Here is a 16,786-nt window from a genome sequence, read left to right on the forward strand (position 1 = left end):
CAGCATGTTCTCATGGAAGAGAGCCCTACTTTCACACATTCAAATGTTGAAATGTTGGGTCGTTTTAGGATGGGCACTGTGAATTGTCGTAGTGTAGGAATTTCCTAATCGACTCAAATCGCTTCCGGGTCATGGTGTTACTGTAATTTGGAGTCTGGTAGAAAATGTCCGAACTCCAATATTGTCAAACATTTTATTTATTTTTTTACAACGCCCATATGCAGCACAAGTCCCCAAATCTTTATCATCTCTGCAGCAGTTACTGGGGTCCAATCTAGAGGTCTAGCATATGCCGATGTAGGGTTCTGATCAATAAATTGTTGTGCGTATAAATTGGTTTGGGCCACCATTAAATTTACAAAGTCCTCAGAGAAGAAAATTTTGAAAAAAAAAAATCTAGATCAGTGAAGCTCACACAGTCTATCTGTATTCCGGAGCTGCCCTAAAAATCCAGAATTTGGGGCTGATAATTGTCAGGGGTGGGGTCCATAAGGGTTCACTCTGGGGGGGGCTGTCTTTGCTGCTACCCTGGGGCACCTTCTAGAGGGTCCCACATCAGCGAATGATGATGAGGGGGTAGAGGAGTAGAGGAAAGTGGCATCCTCTGTATCGGAGGCAAGCAAGGCGTATGCCTCTTCAGCTGAGTACACTTGTTGGGATGGATGGGCCATTTTTACTTTATTGGAGTGTGACGTGTGAAACGTGGAAACCTTTATTTCGTATGAGGGGTGTATATGTTGTATTTTCACACGTGAAGGGGCTTGTAATAAATTTGAAATTAAATTTAGAAGAAAAAAAAATATGAAAAGGTCTTCTGCACAAAAGAAAAGGCTTTGCTGCACAAAAAAACCCCAACAACCTGCAGTGCAAACTGAGAGGACTAACTGCATGTCTTTTTTCACACAAAAAAAAAATACTAAAAAATGTGCAGATGTGAATGAGCACACTACTGATCGGTGCTCTGTAGCACTGCACACAGATCGTGCGTGCAAAAACTGTAGTATAAAAATTCACTACAGTGTTAAAGTGAATGCTAGCTAAAAAATGTAGCCCTAACTACAATTGGCAAAAAATAAATAAACAAAATGTTTTAATAAATAAATAAAAACAAAGAATAATCTGCAGGTGATCAGGCAGGTATGCACTGAACAGCACTTGGCGGTCACATTTCGCACACAAAAAAAGTGGTGTAGAGCAGGAAAATAGTAAAAGAAAAAGACCCAAAAAAGAGCACACGGAACAAATGGCATCCGTAAAAAAAGTGCGGGAGGGAGAGGGCGGGAAGGGACAGGGAAGAGGGTGGTTTAGGGATCTGGAACAGCTACAAATGGGGAAAAAAATAAATAAAATCTGTGCAGCAATTCCAGAAGTTGTTTTTTTTTCTTCTTTCAGCAGTAAAAGGGTTAAAAGCGCAGTGGTGGTGCACCACAAGCCCCAGCAAGACAACAGCAGCACAGAAAAGCGCATCTCTGCATGCAGTCACCAAGCTAGAATGGTTGCATGCAGGCAGGTTCTGCCCTTTCCTGTGCAGCTATAACGCTGCCATTGGCTGGAGCGTTGTTCCAGCCAATTGCAGCGCTGGCAGGGGACACCTGTGTTTCCTCACCTCGGAGGAGACTGGTGCTGACCGGTTCCGAATCAGTGACCTCCCCCTGACCCCCACGCCGCAGCTGTATACAGCTTCTGGCGCTGCGATGTGCCGGTCTTCATTGGCCGGCCAATTGCAGAGCCTGGAGCTGCAAAGGTGCGGTGCAGCACCATGTTGACCTTACCAGGCATGGCTGCCTGCTGGTAAGAGTAACCATGGTGTTCCGATTCCCCCGCGATCGTTCCCCAGTGCCCGGTGGACCTTGCGTTGTACATGGCGCTGGTCCTTAAAGGGAACCTGTCATCTGGATTTTGGGTATAGAGATGAGGACATGGGCTGCTAGATTGCCGCTAGGACATCCGCAATATCCAATCCCCATATCCCTCTGTGCTTTTATTGTGTCAAAAAAATGATTTTATATATATATGTAAATTAACCTCAGATGAGTCCTGTCTCCTCCGTGCTTCAGAGATGAGTCCAGCGTTCTCTGACTGAGCCCAGCACCGCCCCGCATCCTCCAAATCTCCTCTTGCTCACTGACGTCACAAAGCTAGAGCAGCGTAATCTCGCGTTGTGCATTTATCCATATACACGTATAAATCAACCTTAGTTTTGTTTGTATAAGAAAATCAATAAGACATATGTATAGTTTTATATTGTTACGTATTATTAAGGACGTTTACGTATTTGTTATATATATTTCTCAATAGGAACGCATACTGTATATACCTATTATATGATGAAAACAGTTTAAGTATGGACTTTGTTAATGAGTATCTGTAAAGATGTGTTATTTTAACTAACCATCAATCACCCGTTGGTGTAGCAGAGGAGGCACAGATATATCTGAGAAAACAAGGCTCATCATATTATCTACAGGTGAAACTCAACTCGAAAAATTAGAATATTGTGCAAAAGTCCATTTATTTCAGTAATGCAAATTAAAAGGAATTGCATTAATGCAGCTTAAAATTAGAATTTTGTGAAAAGGTTCAATATTCTAGGCTCAAAGTGTCACACTCTAGTCAGCTAATTAATCCATACCCCCTAAGCAAAGGGTACCTCAAAATTGTGACTTTGGGATTTCATAAGAAGTGATGAGCGGCAGGGGTTATATCCGAATTCGCAATATTTCACTAATATTTCGCTGAATATTCGCAAATTCGAATATTCGTTAGTAGTGCTGATTGCGAATTTACGTAATATGAATTTTTCGTAATGCTAATTTTCGTAATGAGAATCAATGAGATTGTGAAAACTCATATCCGATGGTATAGTCTAACCCCCAGGCGTACCCATGGTGACTGGGACGCTTGTCGGGGAGGAGTATGCCAAAGTGGAACAACCGTACAGATTAAAATAAAATAAAATGACGAATATTCTAAAAAAACAAGTATATTTGTTTTTTTAGAATATTCGTAATATTCTAAAACAAGAATATATAGCAATATAGCGAATATTCTAAATAAAAAAGAATGTAGAACAATTTAGCTAATATAGTGCTATAATCTTTTTAATAGTTGTAATTTTTTTCCAATCTGAACTCCAGATGAGAAAAAAATAACAACAATTAGACAAAGAAGATTATAGCACCATATTTGTTTTTTTTTCGAATATTCGTAATATTCTAAAACAAGAATATATAACAATATAGCGAATTATTATATTACGAAAATTCTCATTACAAAAATTTGCATTATGAAAATTCGCAATCAACACTACCCCTAAAGTCCAAAATATTGCAGCCTCCTCATTGGCCCACAAGCTAGAAGCAGGGAGGGATCATGTGTACTGATAAAAAAAAAAAATCTCAAATATTCGCTATATTGCTTGTTTTAGAATATTACGAATATTCAAAAAAAAAAAATATATAGCACTATAATCGAATATAATAGTTTTTTCGAATATTCGTCTTTTTTTCCCCATCTGAAGTCATGAAGTTAAGCAGGGAGGAATCATGACTTCAGATGGAAAAAAAGACAAATATTCGAAAAAACTAATATATTCTATATAGTGCTATATATTCGTTTTTTAGAATATTCGTAATATTCTAAAACAAGAATATATAGCAATATAGCGAATATTCGGGATTTTTAAATCAGTACACATGATTCCTCCCTGCTTCTAGCTTGTGGGCCAATGAGAAGGCTGCAATATCTTTGACTTTAGGAGTAGTGTTGATTGCGAATTTTTGTAATGCGAATTTTCGTAGTATTATAATTTGCTATATATTCTTGTTTTAGAATATTACGAATATTCAAAAAAACTAATATATCGCAATATAGCGAATTTTCGAAAAAAAATAAAATAAATAATAATATAGAGCAATTTAGCTTATATAGTTGTCATTTTTTTCCTCATTGGCCCACAAGCTAGAAGCAGGGAGGAATCAGGTGTACTGATTAAAAAAAAAATCTTGAATATTCAAAATTACGAATATATATATATATATATATATATATATATATATATATCACTATATTCTAAATTAGGGTTGTTGCGGGTATCGAAATTTCGATACCCAATCGATACTTTTGTCCCGGTATCGATACGATACCGGGATTTCCGTTTTTTCGATACTGGGCTGCGCTTCTGCGCAGTCTAGTATCTCTGAACATGAGCGCGCTGCTATCGGCGCGCTCATGTTCTCTCAGCAGCACGGGGAGAAGGAAGCTGTCCTTCCTCCCCCCTGTGCTGCTGCCGCTGCCACCAATGAGAAGAGGGGGGCGGAGGAGGGGCGGCAATGAGAAGAGAGGGGCGGAGGAGGGGCGGCACCACGGAGGAGGGGCGGCAATGAGAAGAGAGGGGCGGCAATGAGAAGAGAGGGGCGGCAATGAGAAGAGAGGGGCGGCACCACGGAGGAAAGGCGGCAATGAGAAGAGAGGGGCGGAGGAGGGGCGGGCGCACTGCGCCACCAATGATAGGTTTATTTCCACACAGAGCGGCGCCCAGCGATGTCTCTGCACTCACCATTAGTCCTGGGCGCCGCTCCGTTCGCCTGCAGTGCTCCATTACTGTCTCCTCTCCTGCTCCACATGCTGCTGATTACTATCGGAGCGATGGGAGGAGACATCAGCTTCACTAGTGGGCGTTCCTTTTCCCTGCGCTGCAATTGGACAGCGCTACAGCCAGGGAGAAGGAACGCCCACTAGTGAAGCTGATGTCTCCTCCCATCGCTCCGATAGTAATCAGCAGCATGTGGAGCAGGAGAGGAGACAGTAATGGAGCACTGCAGGCGAACGGAGCGGCGCCCAGGACTAATGGTGAGTGCTGGGACATCGCTGGGCGCCGCTCTGTGTGGCCTGATAGTGAAAGTCTGGAGTCCCATATAGTAGTCAGTCTTTAACACATACAGGAGGCGGGTGCTGGCAGCAGAATCGCATTGCCGGCACCCTGCCCCTGACAGGGAGCTGCGATCAGCGGCAGTTAACTGCCGCTGATCTGCCAGTACCCGCCTCCTGTATAAAGGGGTAATTATCATTGGTGGTGCAGTGTGCCCCCCAACCCATTAAAATCATTGGTGGCACAGTGCGCCGGCCCATCTCAACCCCCCAGTATTAAAATCAGGGACCTCTCCCCTCCCCTCATTGGTGGTGCAGTGGCAGCTTCTGATCGGAGCCCCAGCAGTGTAATGCTGGGGCTCCGATCGGTTACCATGGCAGCCAGGACGCTACAGAAGCCCTGGTTGCCATGGTAACATCCCTGATGCTGTGTGCACAAAGCACAGAGCAGCAGGGACAGTGTGAAGTCCTATTCACCCTGATAGAGATCTATCAGGCTGAATAGGAAAAGGGATGAAAGATCCCAGGTTCTAGCCCCTAAGGAGGGGAAATAGTTATTAAATAAAAAGTGTAATAAAAAAAAAAAAAAAACACTAAAATATGAAGTATAAATCACCCCCTTTTCCCAATTTCACATATAAAATATATAAATAATAAACATATTACGTCGCCACGTCAGAAAAGTCCAAACTATTAAAATATAAAAAAAAATCTAGGTGGTGAATGCCGGAACAGAAAAAATAAAATAAAAACTGCGCGATTCGCCATTTTTAAAAATGAGGAATGCACGTGGCTTTTTTTGTTTATTTTTTTTTGCGTGGTATCGAATGGTATCGAGTATCGCAATACTTTTTCATGGTATCGAAACCGAATCAAAAATTTGGTATCGCAACAACTCTATTCTAAATATTTGCGTCATTCTCGAAGTGCCGATATTCGCAATTCGAGTATTCGTGATCAACACTATTCATAAGCTGCAAGTCAGAATCTTCCAAATTATAACAAATAAAGGCTTGAAATATCTCGCTTTGCATGTAATGAGTCTATCTCATATGTTAGTTTCACATTTTAAGTTGCATTACTGAAATAAATGAACTTTGCACGATATTCAAATTTTTCGAGTTTTTCCTGTATAACAAATTTAGGAGTATGGGAAACATTCAAATAGTGCCTAAAAGTCTGTGCATAATTGGTAGAAAAGTCAGAATGAATCCCTCTAGCTTTGATTTAGGTTCCATAGGTTATGTGTATAGAAGGCAAGATAAAGTCATACTTTGATATTTAACCCTTAATAGAATGATACTAATAGCTTAGGTAATAGTGTCACCTGGGGGTAAATGAGTACCATTACACCAACAGCAGAAGTGCATTTTGGGTAATACAATGACATCACAGGTTTTTCTCATATGTACACGCCTAGCCGACAATGATTGGAAAACTCCAAGCTAGGAAGGAGTGTCTAACTGATAAGTTTGGGATCATAAACCACACACACACACGAGAGAACAGCAACACAAGAGCAACAGGAAAAAGACTAGAGGGAATCAGGAAAACACAGAGAAACAAAGAAAACCCAGGAGAAAGATCCTAATGACCAGATCTTACCTTAGAGCTGACATCCCTTAGTCTCTGCACATCATCTGCATTCTCATGTATTTTTGTGTAGTATTGATATAAATTAATCAGCCTGATATTTAGCAAACTCCCCGCTGTTGGCAGATGTATAGTTGTTAAAAGTGCTACATCAATATTGTCACTGTTCAGTAAAGCTACATATTACTGAATAAAATACCTAAATATTGATTTCAGAGGTAACGCTCTGATTGAGAAAAATTTCATTCCATAGTCAATACCAGGCTTGATAATTTATAAGTTGTGTAACTATCCAACCCGATTATCCGATATTTGTCGTGGTTTGTGCAGAGCAAGGGATCGTATCTATCCTTTAACATTATTAAGTTTTTATATCCAATTGTGGTCGAGACATTGCATTATATTCTTCTGTCTGAGAGGTACTGTGCATATGCTGGTGTTGGCTGACTTTTGGGTACTGCATATCATTGTGTATCATTGCAGATTATTGAGTTTCACATTAATTAATCTTTGATTGTATAATAAATAAATTTATATATTTTTGCATAGATGCTTGTACCTTGTTTTACTGATTGCACAATATAATTAAATAACCGATTAACTTTTTGAGGTGTTATATATGTCCACCTTGAGGATCAATAATCAATTGAAATCTTTTCTTTGATCCTTTCTTTTATATAAAGCCTTTTGCTTTATATCCCCGACAAGGTAAATCAGTGAAATAAAGTTTGTTATAGGGTCCCAGCACACCCCAAGGCCATTTGTGACAAGTGGTGTACATCCTCCGGGTGTCCACTGTTATGGATCATTTGTGGTACAATTATAGCCAGAATATAGAACTGCACTCAAAAGGAATAACAATGCAATTAGGTTTATTTGAAGATCCAGCATCACCATAAGTCAAAAACTATAAGCAAAATTTTGGATGCACACCGTTTATCAAGCTAATTGCGGTGGTGGATAGGGAACACAGTCACCAATCCTCATTCTGACTATAATTGTACTGGTTTCTTATAGTCCTGCTTCCAGGAATACAGCAGATTCCCCTTTGTCTGTTGCCCTCATAACTAAATCATTATTCTCACACAACCGTTTCAGAAAAAGAGGGGTTGGTTCTCCTTCTCAATAGTAGCCCGAGATATTAAAGGTTAAAGTTCTGTAGCCCGACCCCCCCATCCCGGCTGTGATCCCAGCTGGTTTAAGGACATGCTGACTGGCTGCAAGGAGGAGAAACATAACAATTTTTTTGGACTATTAGGCTATATTCACACGAACATATATGTTTGCAGGCTGCAAAACAGTGATCTGCAAAAATTCATTTATTTTTTTCGTGGATCAGTTGTAACAATGCCTATCTTTTTCCGCAAAACTGACAAGAACAACACATACTCTATTTTTCTTGCGGGGCTATGGAACAGACATACGAATGCGGACAGCACAGGGTGTGCTGTGCGCATTTTTTGCGGACCCATTGAAATGAATAGGTCCTCATCCAAACCGCAAAAGAAACGGAACACACACGGAAACAAAATACGTTTGGGTGCATGTAGACTTAGAGGCACTTTTTCTCCTTGCTCTTGTGCGTCCAATACTTCAAATGCTGGCACTGGAAGCAGGAGACTCAGAGCTCCATTACTGACCGACAGGTCCTGGCAGTGCAGTTGTGTTACCTGCTCAATGAACTGTCACATCTTACACACATTTCTGCAAAGCTTGACTGTTCAGCGTGCAAATCATACACACAATGGTACACACAGCAGAGGGGCGTCTGAAGTGATGAGGCACTATGGCTGGTAATAAGATGAAGCACTGTAGCTGGCATAGCCAGGGGGCACTGAGATTGGCAAAGTCAAAGGGAATTATGGGTGCTAATGTGATGAGGCACAGTGGCTGGCATAGTCAGGGGGCACTATGGCTAGCAATGTAATGTACTGGCATAATCAGGGTGCATTATGGCTCCTAATGTAATTAGGCACTGTGATAAAACATTGGCTTTTGTACTGTGTTAACTGTATATCACCCATAGGAGAGAGATAATATATATGTATATATATATATATATATATATATATATATATATATATATATATATATAAAAATTGTACTTTCTATTTTTACGCGTTTCTAATTGTTAGTGCGTCTTATGGTTCGGTGCGTCATGGTCTGAAAAATACAGTAGATCCTCTCTCCCTCTGGTAACATGTACTGAAGGTACAGTCATAACCTCCCTACATTAATAATCAGTAAGCATACTTTCTCTGTGATTGTCACATATGGGAGTCTTCTATTTCTGGAGGATAGACCATCACTTTGTAAAGGCTGGACAACCCTTTTAAGCTGCATTTATATGAAGCAGATTATCCCCTCATTGTTTGTCAGCAGCACACCCCTGGTTAAACAGAGCAATGCACTGCCGACAAAGGATGGTACTAGAAGCTGCGTAAACAATGGATCTCAGGTGATGGTGGGACTGGTTTACCCAGTATCTAAGTTAATAACTGTAGTATCTCTGTCCACAATTGCATGAGCTGCGACACATCTATAGCAAGTATAAGGGATCCTTCCCATATGAAAAAAACGCACTGGGATTAAACAACACTGATGAATAAGGCCTCATGCCCACAAAAGAAGCCTGTTTTGTGGTCAGCAAATAGCGTACCCATAATACGGATACCGGCTGTATGCATTCTGCATAACACAAAATCCTGGCATAAAACGGTCAATAGGACATGTTCTATTCTTTTGCTGGTGCCATGGAACAGACATACGGATGCGGACAGCACACGGTGTGCTAATAGTAATAAAATATGGGTAGAAGCAGCACTAAACTGTCTTTTGTCGATGCGTAAATTCAATGCAACAGCCTCGCCGTTGACCCTTGATCCAACAGGCCATATGATGAACGAAGAAACAAAAATGGCTCCGGCAGCATCTCACATCATCCAGTATTTTTATTGCGACCTCAAGACAAATACAACAGCAACGTTTCGGCTGAAACTCGGCCTTTGTCAAGCCTAATGACATCAACATCAATAGGTGTATATATACCCCACATAAAAAGACACACCCCTTCAGATCATCAATGTAAATCACTATTCATTAAAACACTTCTATCCATATATTCATTACCTTGCACCTGGTCAGGAACATGAACAGCATCGCCATACTGGATGATGTGAGATGCTGCCGGAGCCATTTTTGTTTCTTCTTTGCACACTTCTTTGCACACGGTGTGCTGTCTGCATTTTTTGCGGTCCCATTGAAGTGAATGGGTCCACATGTGGCCCCAACAAAATGCATATTGGATGTGCATGTGCCCTAATACAGACTTGTATCATTCTCACTCAGGATGAGATTGCTGCGCCGTTACTCAACCTTCCGGGGAAAGAGGGAATCAGCATCTTCCATTTCGATTCAGCTATGTTAGGTTCTTGCAGCAGTTTGGCAGATAGCAGGTGGATGTGAGAGAAGTATTCCAATCAAGGGATAGGAGCATATTTCTTTAAATTAGGGTGGGATTTGAGAAAGAAGAGTATGATCTTTCTGGATACACTTGAATATATCGTTATCATGCATCTGAAACAAATCCTTAAGTTCCATAATGATTTTAAGAGTATCCAAAGAGTTGAATACTTAGGACACCAGTCAAAAAAATTAAAATCTGGTATCTTAGAGATAAGGATTACACAATAAGGGAGTTTCCACTATATACACAGTGAAGTGAGAGATCAGTTTAGAATGTGACCAAACTTGTCTAGCTAATTGAAAGCGTACCCGAGTTTTGAAAAAAGGTTTGCATAATGACTGTTTTTGTACAATCATAACTGAAGGAATAGTTCTATTTCGGCTTCCCTAAAGTCTCTTTCAGCCATATTAATCAATCAGTTTCAGCTGCACAGCGAGATGCATTTCTCTCAGAAGCAAGGGGCATCTCCCTTCTGCCAGTACTGTACGCAGGGACTTCATTTCCACTATGTCAGTTTTCTTTTTATGGAGCTTACTACTGTGAAGGGGCACAGTGGGCATTACTACTGTGAAGGGGGCACAGTGGGCATTACTACTGTGAAGGGGGCACAGTGGGCATTACTACTGTGAAGGGGGCACAGTGGGCATTACTACTGTGAAGGGGGCACAGTGGGCATTACTACTGTGAAGGGGGCACAGTGAGCATTACTACTGTGAAGGGGACCCAGTGAGCATTACTACTGTGAAGGGGACCCAGAGTGCCTTACTACTGTGAAGGGGGCACAATGAAGGGATAAGTATTTTAAGGGTGTACAATGTGGATTTTTATTAGAGGGCACATATCTGGACATAACTATTGTGAAGGTTATACATTAAGGGTAATACTATTGTGAGGTGGCACCATATATATTTTTTAAGTATGGGGGGGGGGGGGGGGGGCAGAGAATGGACCCGCCCGGGCGCCAAACACCCTAGGCACGCCACTGTACTGCCGTATCTACCCAAACCCCATATGAATATTAAGAACATAGCGTTGACCCGAGTAAAAATAAATAAATGTCTAGCTATAACAGCTGCATCTTACGGGACATATACCATTTTAGGAAGGATTATCATTTTCTGTCAATTAATCCTTCTGGCTACAGAGAGAGGGAGTAACTTCCAAATAGCAGAATTTACCTCTGAGATAGTCTAATAAAAAATGAACATATAAAGATAAGGAACTATCCCGAGTAGGGCTGCACGATAAATCGAAAAAATAAATCGAATCGCGATAATCGGCAAATGCGATATGGCGATTTGGCCGACCCGAAAATGCAGTGATTATATATAAAAGGGGCCCTGCGCACATAACTGCCTTTGCATATAAAGTGTTTTACTAGTGTGTGTGTGGGTGAAACAATCTCTCTCCTAACAGGTCCGGCCTCTGTACTCACTATGAATGCAATGCACTGCAGCGAGCGGCAGCGAGCTGGCCGGCGCGTGACTGACGTCACTTAGTAACGCTCCTCCCACTTCAGAAAGCAGGAGCGTTACTAAGTGACGTCAGTCACGCGCCGGCCGGCCAGCTCACTGCAGTGCATTGCATTCATAGTGAGTACAGAGGCCGGACCTGTTAGGAGAGAGATTGTTTCACCCACACACACACACTAGTAAAACAAACACTTTACACACAAAAGGCAGTTAGGTGCGCAGTTTAGGACACATGAGGGGGACCAGCATAAGATGCTATATGTCTTATGCTGGCCCCCCTCATGGCCCTATGTGTCCTCCACACATCCCCCACAACACAGCGCCCTCCACAGATCCCCCACAACACAGCGCCCTCCACAGATCCCCCACAACACAGCGCCCTCCACAGATCCCCCACAACACAGCGCCCTCCACAGATCCCCCACAACACAGCGCCCTCCACAGATCCCCCACAACACAGCGCCCTCCACAGATCCCCCACACACAGCGCCCTCCACAGAGCCCCCACAACACAGCGCCCTCCACAGATCCCCCACAACACAGCGCCCTCCACAGATCCCCCACAACACAGCGTCCTCCACAGATCCCCCACAACACAGCGCCCTCCACAGATCCCCCACAACACAGCGCCCTCCACAGATCCCCCACAACACAGCGCCCTCCACAGATCCCCACAACACAGCGCCCTCCACAGATCCCCCACAACACAGCGTCATCCACAGATCCCCCACAACACAGCGTCATCCACAGATCCCCCCACACACACAGCGTCATCCACAGATCCCCCACAACACAGCGTCATCCACAGATCCCCCACAACACAGCGTCATCCACAGATCCCCCATAACTATGTCATACCCAGCCGCGTCAGCGGCTCATATGGGAAAATCCAAGCAAATAGACCTCTAGCACAATTCCTTTAAAATATCGCATCGCATATCGTTATCACAATTTTTAGGGCCCTAATCGCAATCGCACAAAATTCCCATATCGTGCAGCCCTAATCCCGAGGTAATAATCCCCAAGTATTTAAACTGACAGGTCACCTGTAAACCGCAGAACTCCTCCATTCACCAACAATAATACTTCATAAGTTCATTAAGTATGATTTATGCCATTTAATCAGGTGGTCAGAAAATGTCCTAAATCTGTTGATGAGGGACCTAGATCTAGGAAAAGTATGACTCGGGTTGGCCATAAGTAAGACCATGTCATCAGCAGACTTTTCAAGAGCCAATCCCGATTCCCAAATAGGCTGAATCTTGTATAATCCTTATTGCGAATGACTTGATCGCCATTGCAAAAATTTGTGGAGATAGTGCCTCTGAATAATACGTAGGTGGGGGACAGTAAACTGTTCACCATCATCTGGGCATAAGGAGATTTATTTAGAGGTGGGGCAGATTTTTTAATGGATAAAAAAAAAACTGTATCCTACACTATTCTGGCTGTTGATGAGCTACAAGAACACCTGATAGAAAAGAGCTAAAACAAGTGTGAAGATACCCTCACATTCATATCACCAGTTATAAGTGTGTAAAATACAAGATTAAAGTCCATTTCATTACTACAAACCAAGTATATGTCAAGCCCAAGATCAAACTCCAAGTGTCAATTTATTTAATCAGGGTTTTATAGGAAAAATACATACAGTACATTCTGACCATACCTTACAGAATATATCCAGTAATCTTGAGTATGCAGTCTGTAAGCCAGAAAATGCAACACTTTCAAATACCTTGATAATCTGGTCACAGGTTGGCTGAAAAAAAAAAAAAAAAAAAACAAAAAAACACACCACTTAAAAGATACAGTACCATGTCCATGTAATTATACCATTTAGTGAATGTCCCATGTATGGTTAATAGATACGAATACAAAATGCAGCAGACTCAGCAGATGTTTTTGTTTCCCTCACCAATGATTGACATCCTTCCCCTCAAATGAGTGGTAGTTACTGAGAATACTTCAACAGATGTGTTCCTTCCAAATGGAGTCCCTAATAAAATTGAGTATTTGTCCTAAAAAAGATTTTTGCCCTAAATAATCCTAACTAAAAAGTGTTCCCTCGGGGAAGTTACTAGAGTGCAATGGGTATAATCATGCGTCATGGCAGAAGGCGAAAAAGTATGGCGAGTGTGTCAATAGGGAGAGGCAAATAAACCACAAACAGATCTGAACAGAGCCTTACAAAATTGTAGCACAATTTAGGCAATACCAACATCGATACCTACTCACTGTTGTGCTGGTTTAATGCATATGGTGAACATCACAAGCAAACAGCATAAAAATGAATATTACATTTGACACATGCTAAAATGGCAGCTGTATATACTTACAAATATCTTAGCAGTAGCCACGGTTTCTAAGAGGTGAAAAAGATCCTGCCACAACCTTAGATTTAACAATGGATTAAGAAGAGCCCCAAAAATGCCTCTGTCGTAATGAAGTCTAGGAGGATACTGACTGTAGTAATTTGTGAAAATCCAGACTAGGATACAAACATATAATGGGTTGTACATGTTAAAAGAAAAACGCTCAATCCTATTCAACACAACAGTACATAAAAAAAAAAACAGCACCATAGAACAGAAGTGGCAGTCTTAAGGACAGCGCTAAAGCCTTAGGTCTCTTTCACACAAGCGATACAGATTGTGTCAAGATCCATTCAGGAAAAGTTTACCGATTTGCACTCAAGTTCAATCAGTTTTTCTGTGATTGTATTTCAGTTTTTTTTACTTGCGGATGCAATCAGTTTTGATTCGTTTTTCACACACACATGAAGAAAAACTGAAGAGTAATAATCTATAGGGCGAGTCAAAAGTCCCAGGACACCCTTTTATTTCAGAAACAAAAGGGAAAATGAAATATCTGAATACCCCAGCAAGTAATGGGTAAGGGGGCATATCTTTTGGGCTATGTCCAGACCATGGCCTCCATCTTCAAAGCTGCCATATTGGATCAAGGGCAAATTATTCCAATGGGCAGGGGATCATGTGGCATATCAAAGACCTGAATGTTCTTAGAAATAGATTGCAGCAATCATATTTGCAATATCTCTTGTGGTTCAAAAGTTATCAACACAGAAAGTTCAGAACTTCTACATTCTGTGTTCAGCACCAAGGACAACACATTGAACATGTCAATTAGTTGTGCATCACAGGGAATGTTCCCAGTTGTTGTTGCAGCTTTCTGTGTTGATAAAATATCAAAGACCAGAATTTTTTCAGAAATAGATTGTCGCAATCAGATTTGCAATATCTCTTGTGGTTCAAAATTTATCAACATAGAAAGTTTCAAAAACTACCGGGAAGGTTCCCTGTAATGCACAGCTACCTGACATGTTCAATGTGTTGTACCTGGTGCTAAACACAGAACTTTTGAACTTTCTGTTAATAATAAGATCTGAAGATTCTGGTCTTTGATATGCTACATGATCCCCTTCCCATCGGAAAAATTTGCCCTTTATACAATATGGAAGCTTTCAAGATGGTGGCCATGTTTCGGACATATTCTAAAAGACAGGTCCCCTCACCCATTACTTGCTGGGGTATTCAGATATTTCATTTTCCCTTTTCGTATCTTAAATAAAAGGGTGTCCTAAGACTTTTGACTCATCATGTACATCTCCTAGCAACCATCAGTGAAAAACACATTGCCTCCATATGCCCTCCGTTTTTCATGCAAGCCCTAATTACTTCTATGGAGCCATCTATGGAGCCAGAGCTGTGGGAAAAACGCACAACATATAACATGCTGAGATTTTATCTGAATGTAAAAGATGATGCGTGAAAGATGATAAATACACTTACCGGTAATTGGATTTTCCATTTAGCCTCCATAACGGCACTAAGCAGGAGGTTACCCCACCTCCCAGGGACAGGCAACAACGTGGAGAACAAAACTTTAAAAGCCTCCTCCCATTTACCTTCTCCAGTAATTATCTGAGAAACTCAAAGATGATGCTGAATAGTAAAAAATTTTTAATGCCTCCTTTAACAAGACAAAAATAAAAAAAGCAGAGCATGGCACATAAACAAAGATAAATCCACTGAAAAACACAATATCTTCAAAACTTAAGGTTGGGAAATACCAGTGCCGTTGTGGAGGCTAAATGGAAAATCCAATTACCAGTAAGTGTAATTATCATCTTTTCCATACGCCTTCCCAACGGCACTAAGCAGGAGGATTAACCAATAAAACAAAAGCTATTAGGGAGGGACCACGGCAGACAGTACTTTACGACCAAAGGAGAGGTCCGTGTTGGAGATGACGTTCAATCTATAGTGTTAAAGAAGGTATTTGCATTGGACCGAGTAGCCGCCTGACAAATTTGGGTCAGGGAGGCAGAAGCACCTTCCGCCCAGGAGGTAGAGATTGCCCTGGTTGAATGGGCCGTCAACTGCAATGTAGGAGTAGCACCCCTTTCCCTATATGCTTTAGCAATAGTCATTTTTATCCAGCGGGAAACTTATCTTTGAAGCTCCTTGGTCCCTGTTTTTCCCCCCACACTGGACTAACAGGTGATTAGATTTCCTTACGTCCTTGGTAGCTTTTAGGTAGGCCAGGACACATCTTCTAACATCCAAATTATGGTATTGGGCTTCCTTCTCAGACTTGGAATGTGGACAGAAGGTAGGTAATGAAATTTACTGTTCACAATGGAATTTCGAAAATACCTTAGGTAGGAAGGAAGGTTCACGTTTCAGAATTATTCTATCATCCATAACCGTTAAATATGGTGAACGGCAAGTCAAAGCTTGGATTTCTCCTACTCTCCTTGCAGAGGTGATTGCAATTAAGAAGGTCGTTTTCATTGAGAGTAAGCTAAGAGGGATCTCAGAAAGGGTCTCAAAAGGAGGATCCATCAGTACTGTAAGAGCTAGATTAAGGTCCCATGGAAGAACAGTAGATCTAATTGCTGGTCTTAATCTATGGGCCCCTGTAAAGAAACGTCTAATTAAGGGTACAGCAGCTAGTTTAATTTCTAAAAATTTGAGTACTGACCCATAATCCATTCTCTAGACCTTTCTGCAGGAATTAAAGGATAGTTTTTATCTCCGGTTTAGCTGTAGGATCCCAAGTGTCTTTTGAGAAATGAAGGAAAGTATTCCAGACTCATAAATTTTTGATGTGACCGGCTTTCTACTATTTAGTAGGGTGTTGATTACTGCGTCTAATAGGCACTTAGCTTTCAGAATGGAACGCTCAGCATCCAGGCTGATATATTTAGTTGACTGACATCCGGATGTTGGACTGGGCCCTGAAGATGATCCGGGGACCTTCCAGAATTTCCCTTTTGAGAGGTTTAACAAAAGAGGAAACCATGTCCTTTTGGGCCAATATGGGGCTATCATAATTACATTGCATTTGTCCTTCATTATTT

General features: G+C 41.5%; 1 protein-coding gene across 1 annotated transcript in view; it reads right to left on the reverse strand.

Moving 5' to 3' along the window:
* The window catches only part of TOPAZ1 (testis and ovary specific TOPAZ 1), a 174,919-nt gene that overhangs the window by 96,110 nt on the left and 62,023 nt on the right, over positions 1-16,786 (reverse strand). The window contains exon 5 of the mRNA XM_044295534.1: positions 13,070-13,162. Coding sequence (XP_044151469.1) covers positions 13,070-13,162 — 93 coding nt within the window. The remainder of the gene's footprint in view (positions 1-13,069; positions 13,163-16,786) is intronic.

The sequence above is a fragment of the Bufo gargarizans genome, chromosome 5 (genome assembly GCF_014858855.1).
Source record: "Bufo gargarizans isolate SCDJY-AF-19 chromosome 5, ASM1485885v1, whole genome shotgun sequence".
In the NCBI taxonomy this organism is placed as follows: Eukaryota; Metazoa; Chordata; class Amphibia; order Anura; family Bufonidae; genus Bufo; species Bufo gargarizans.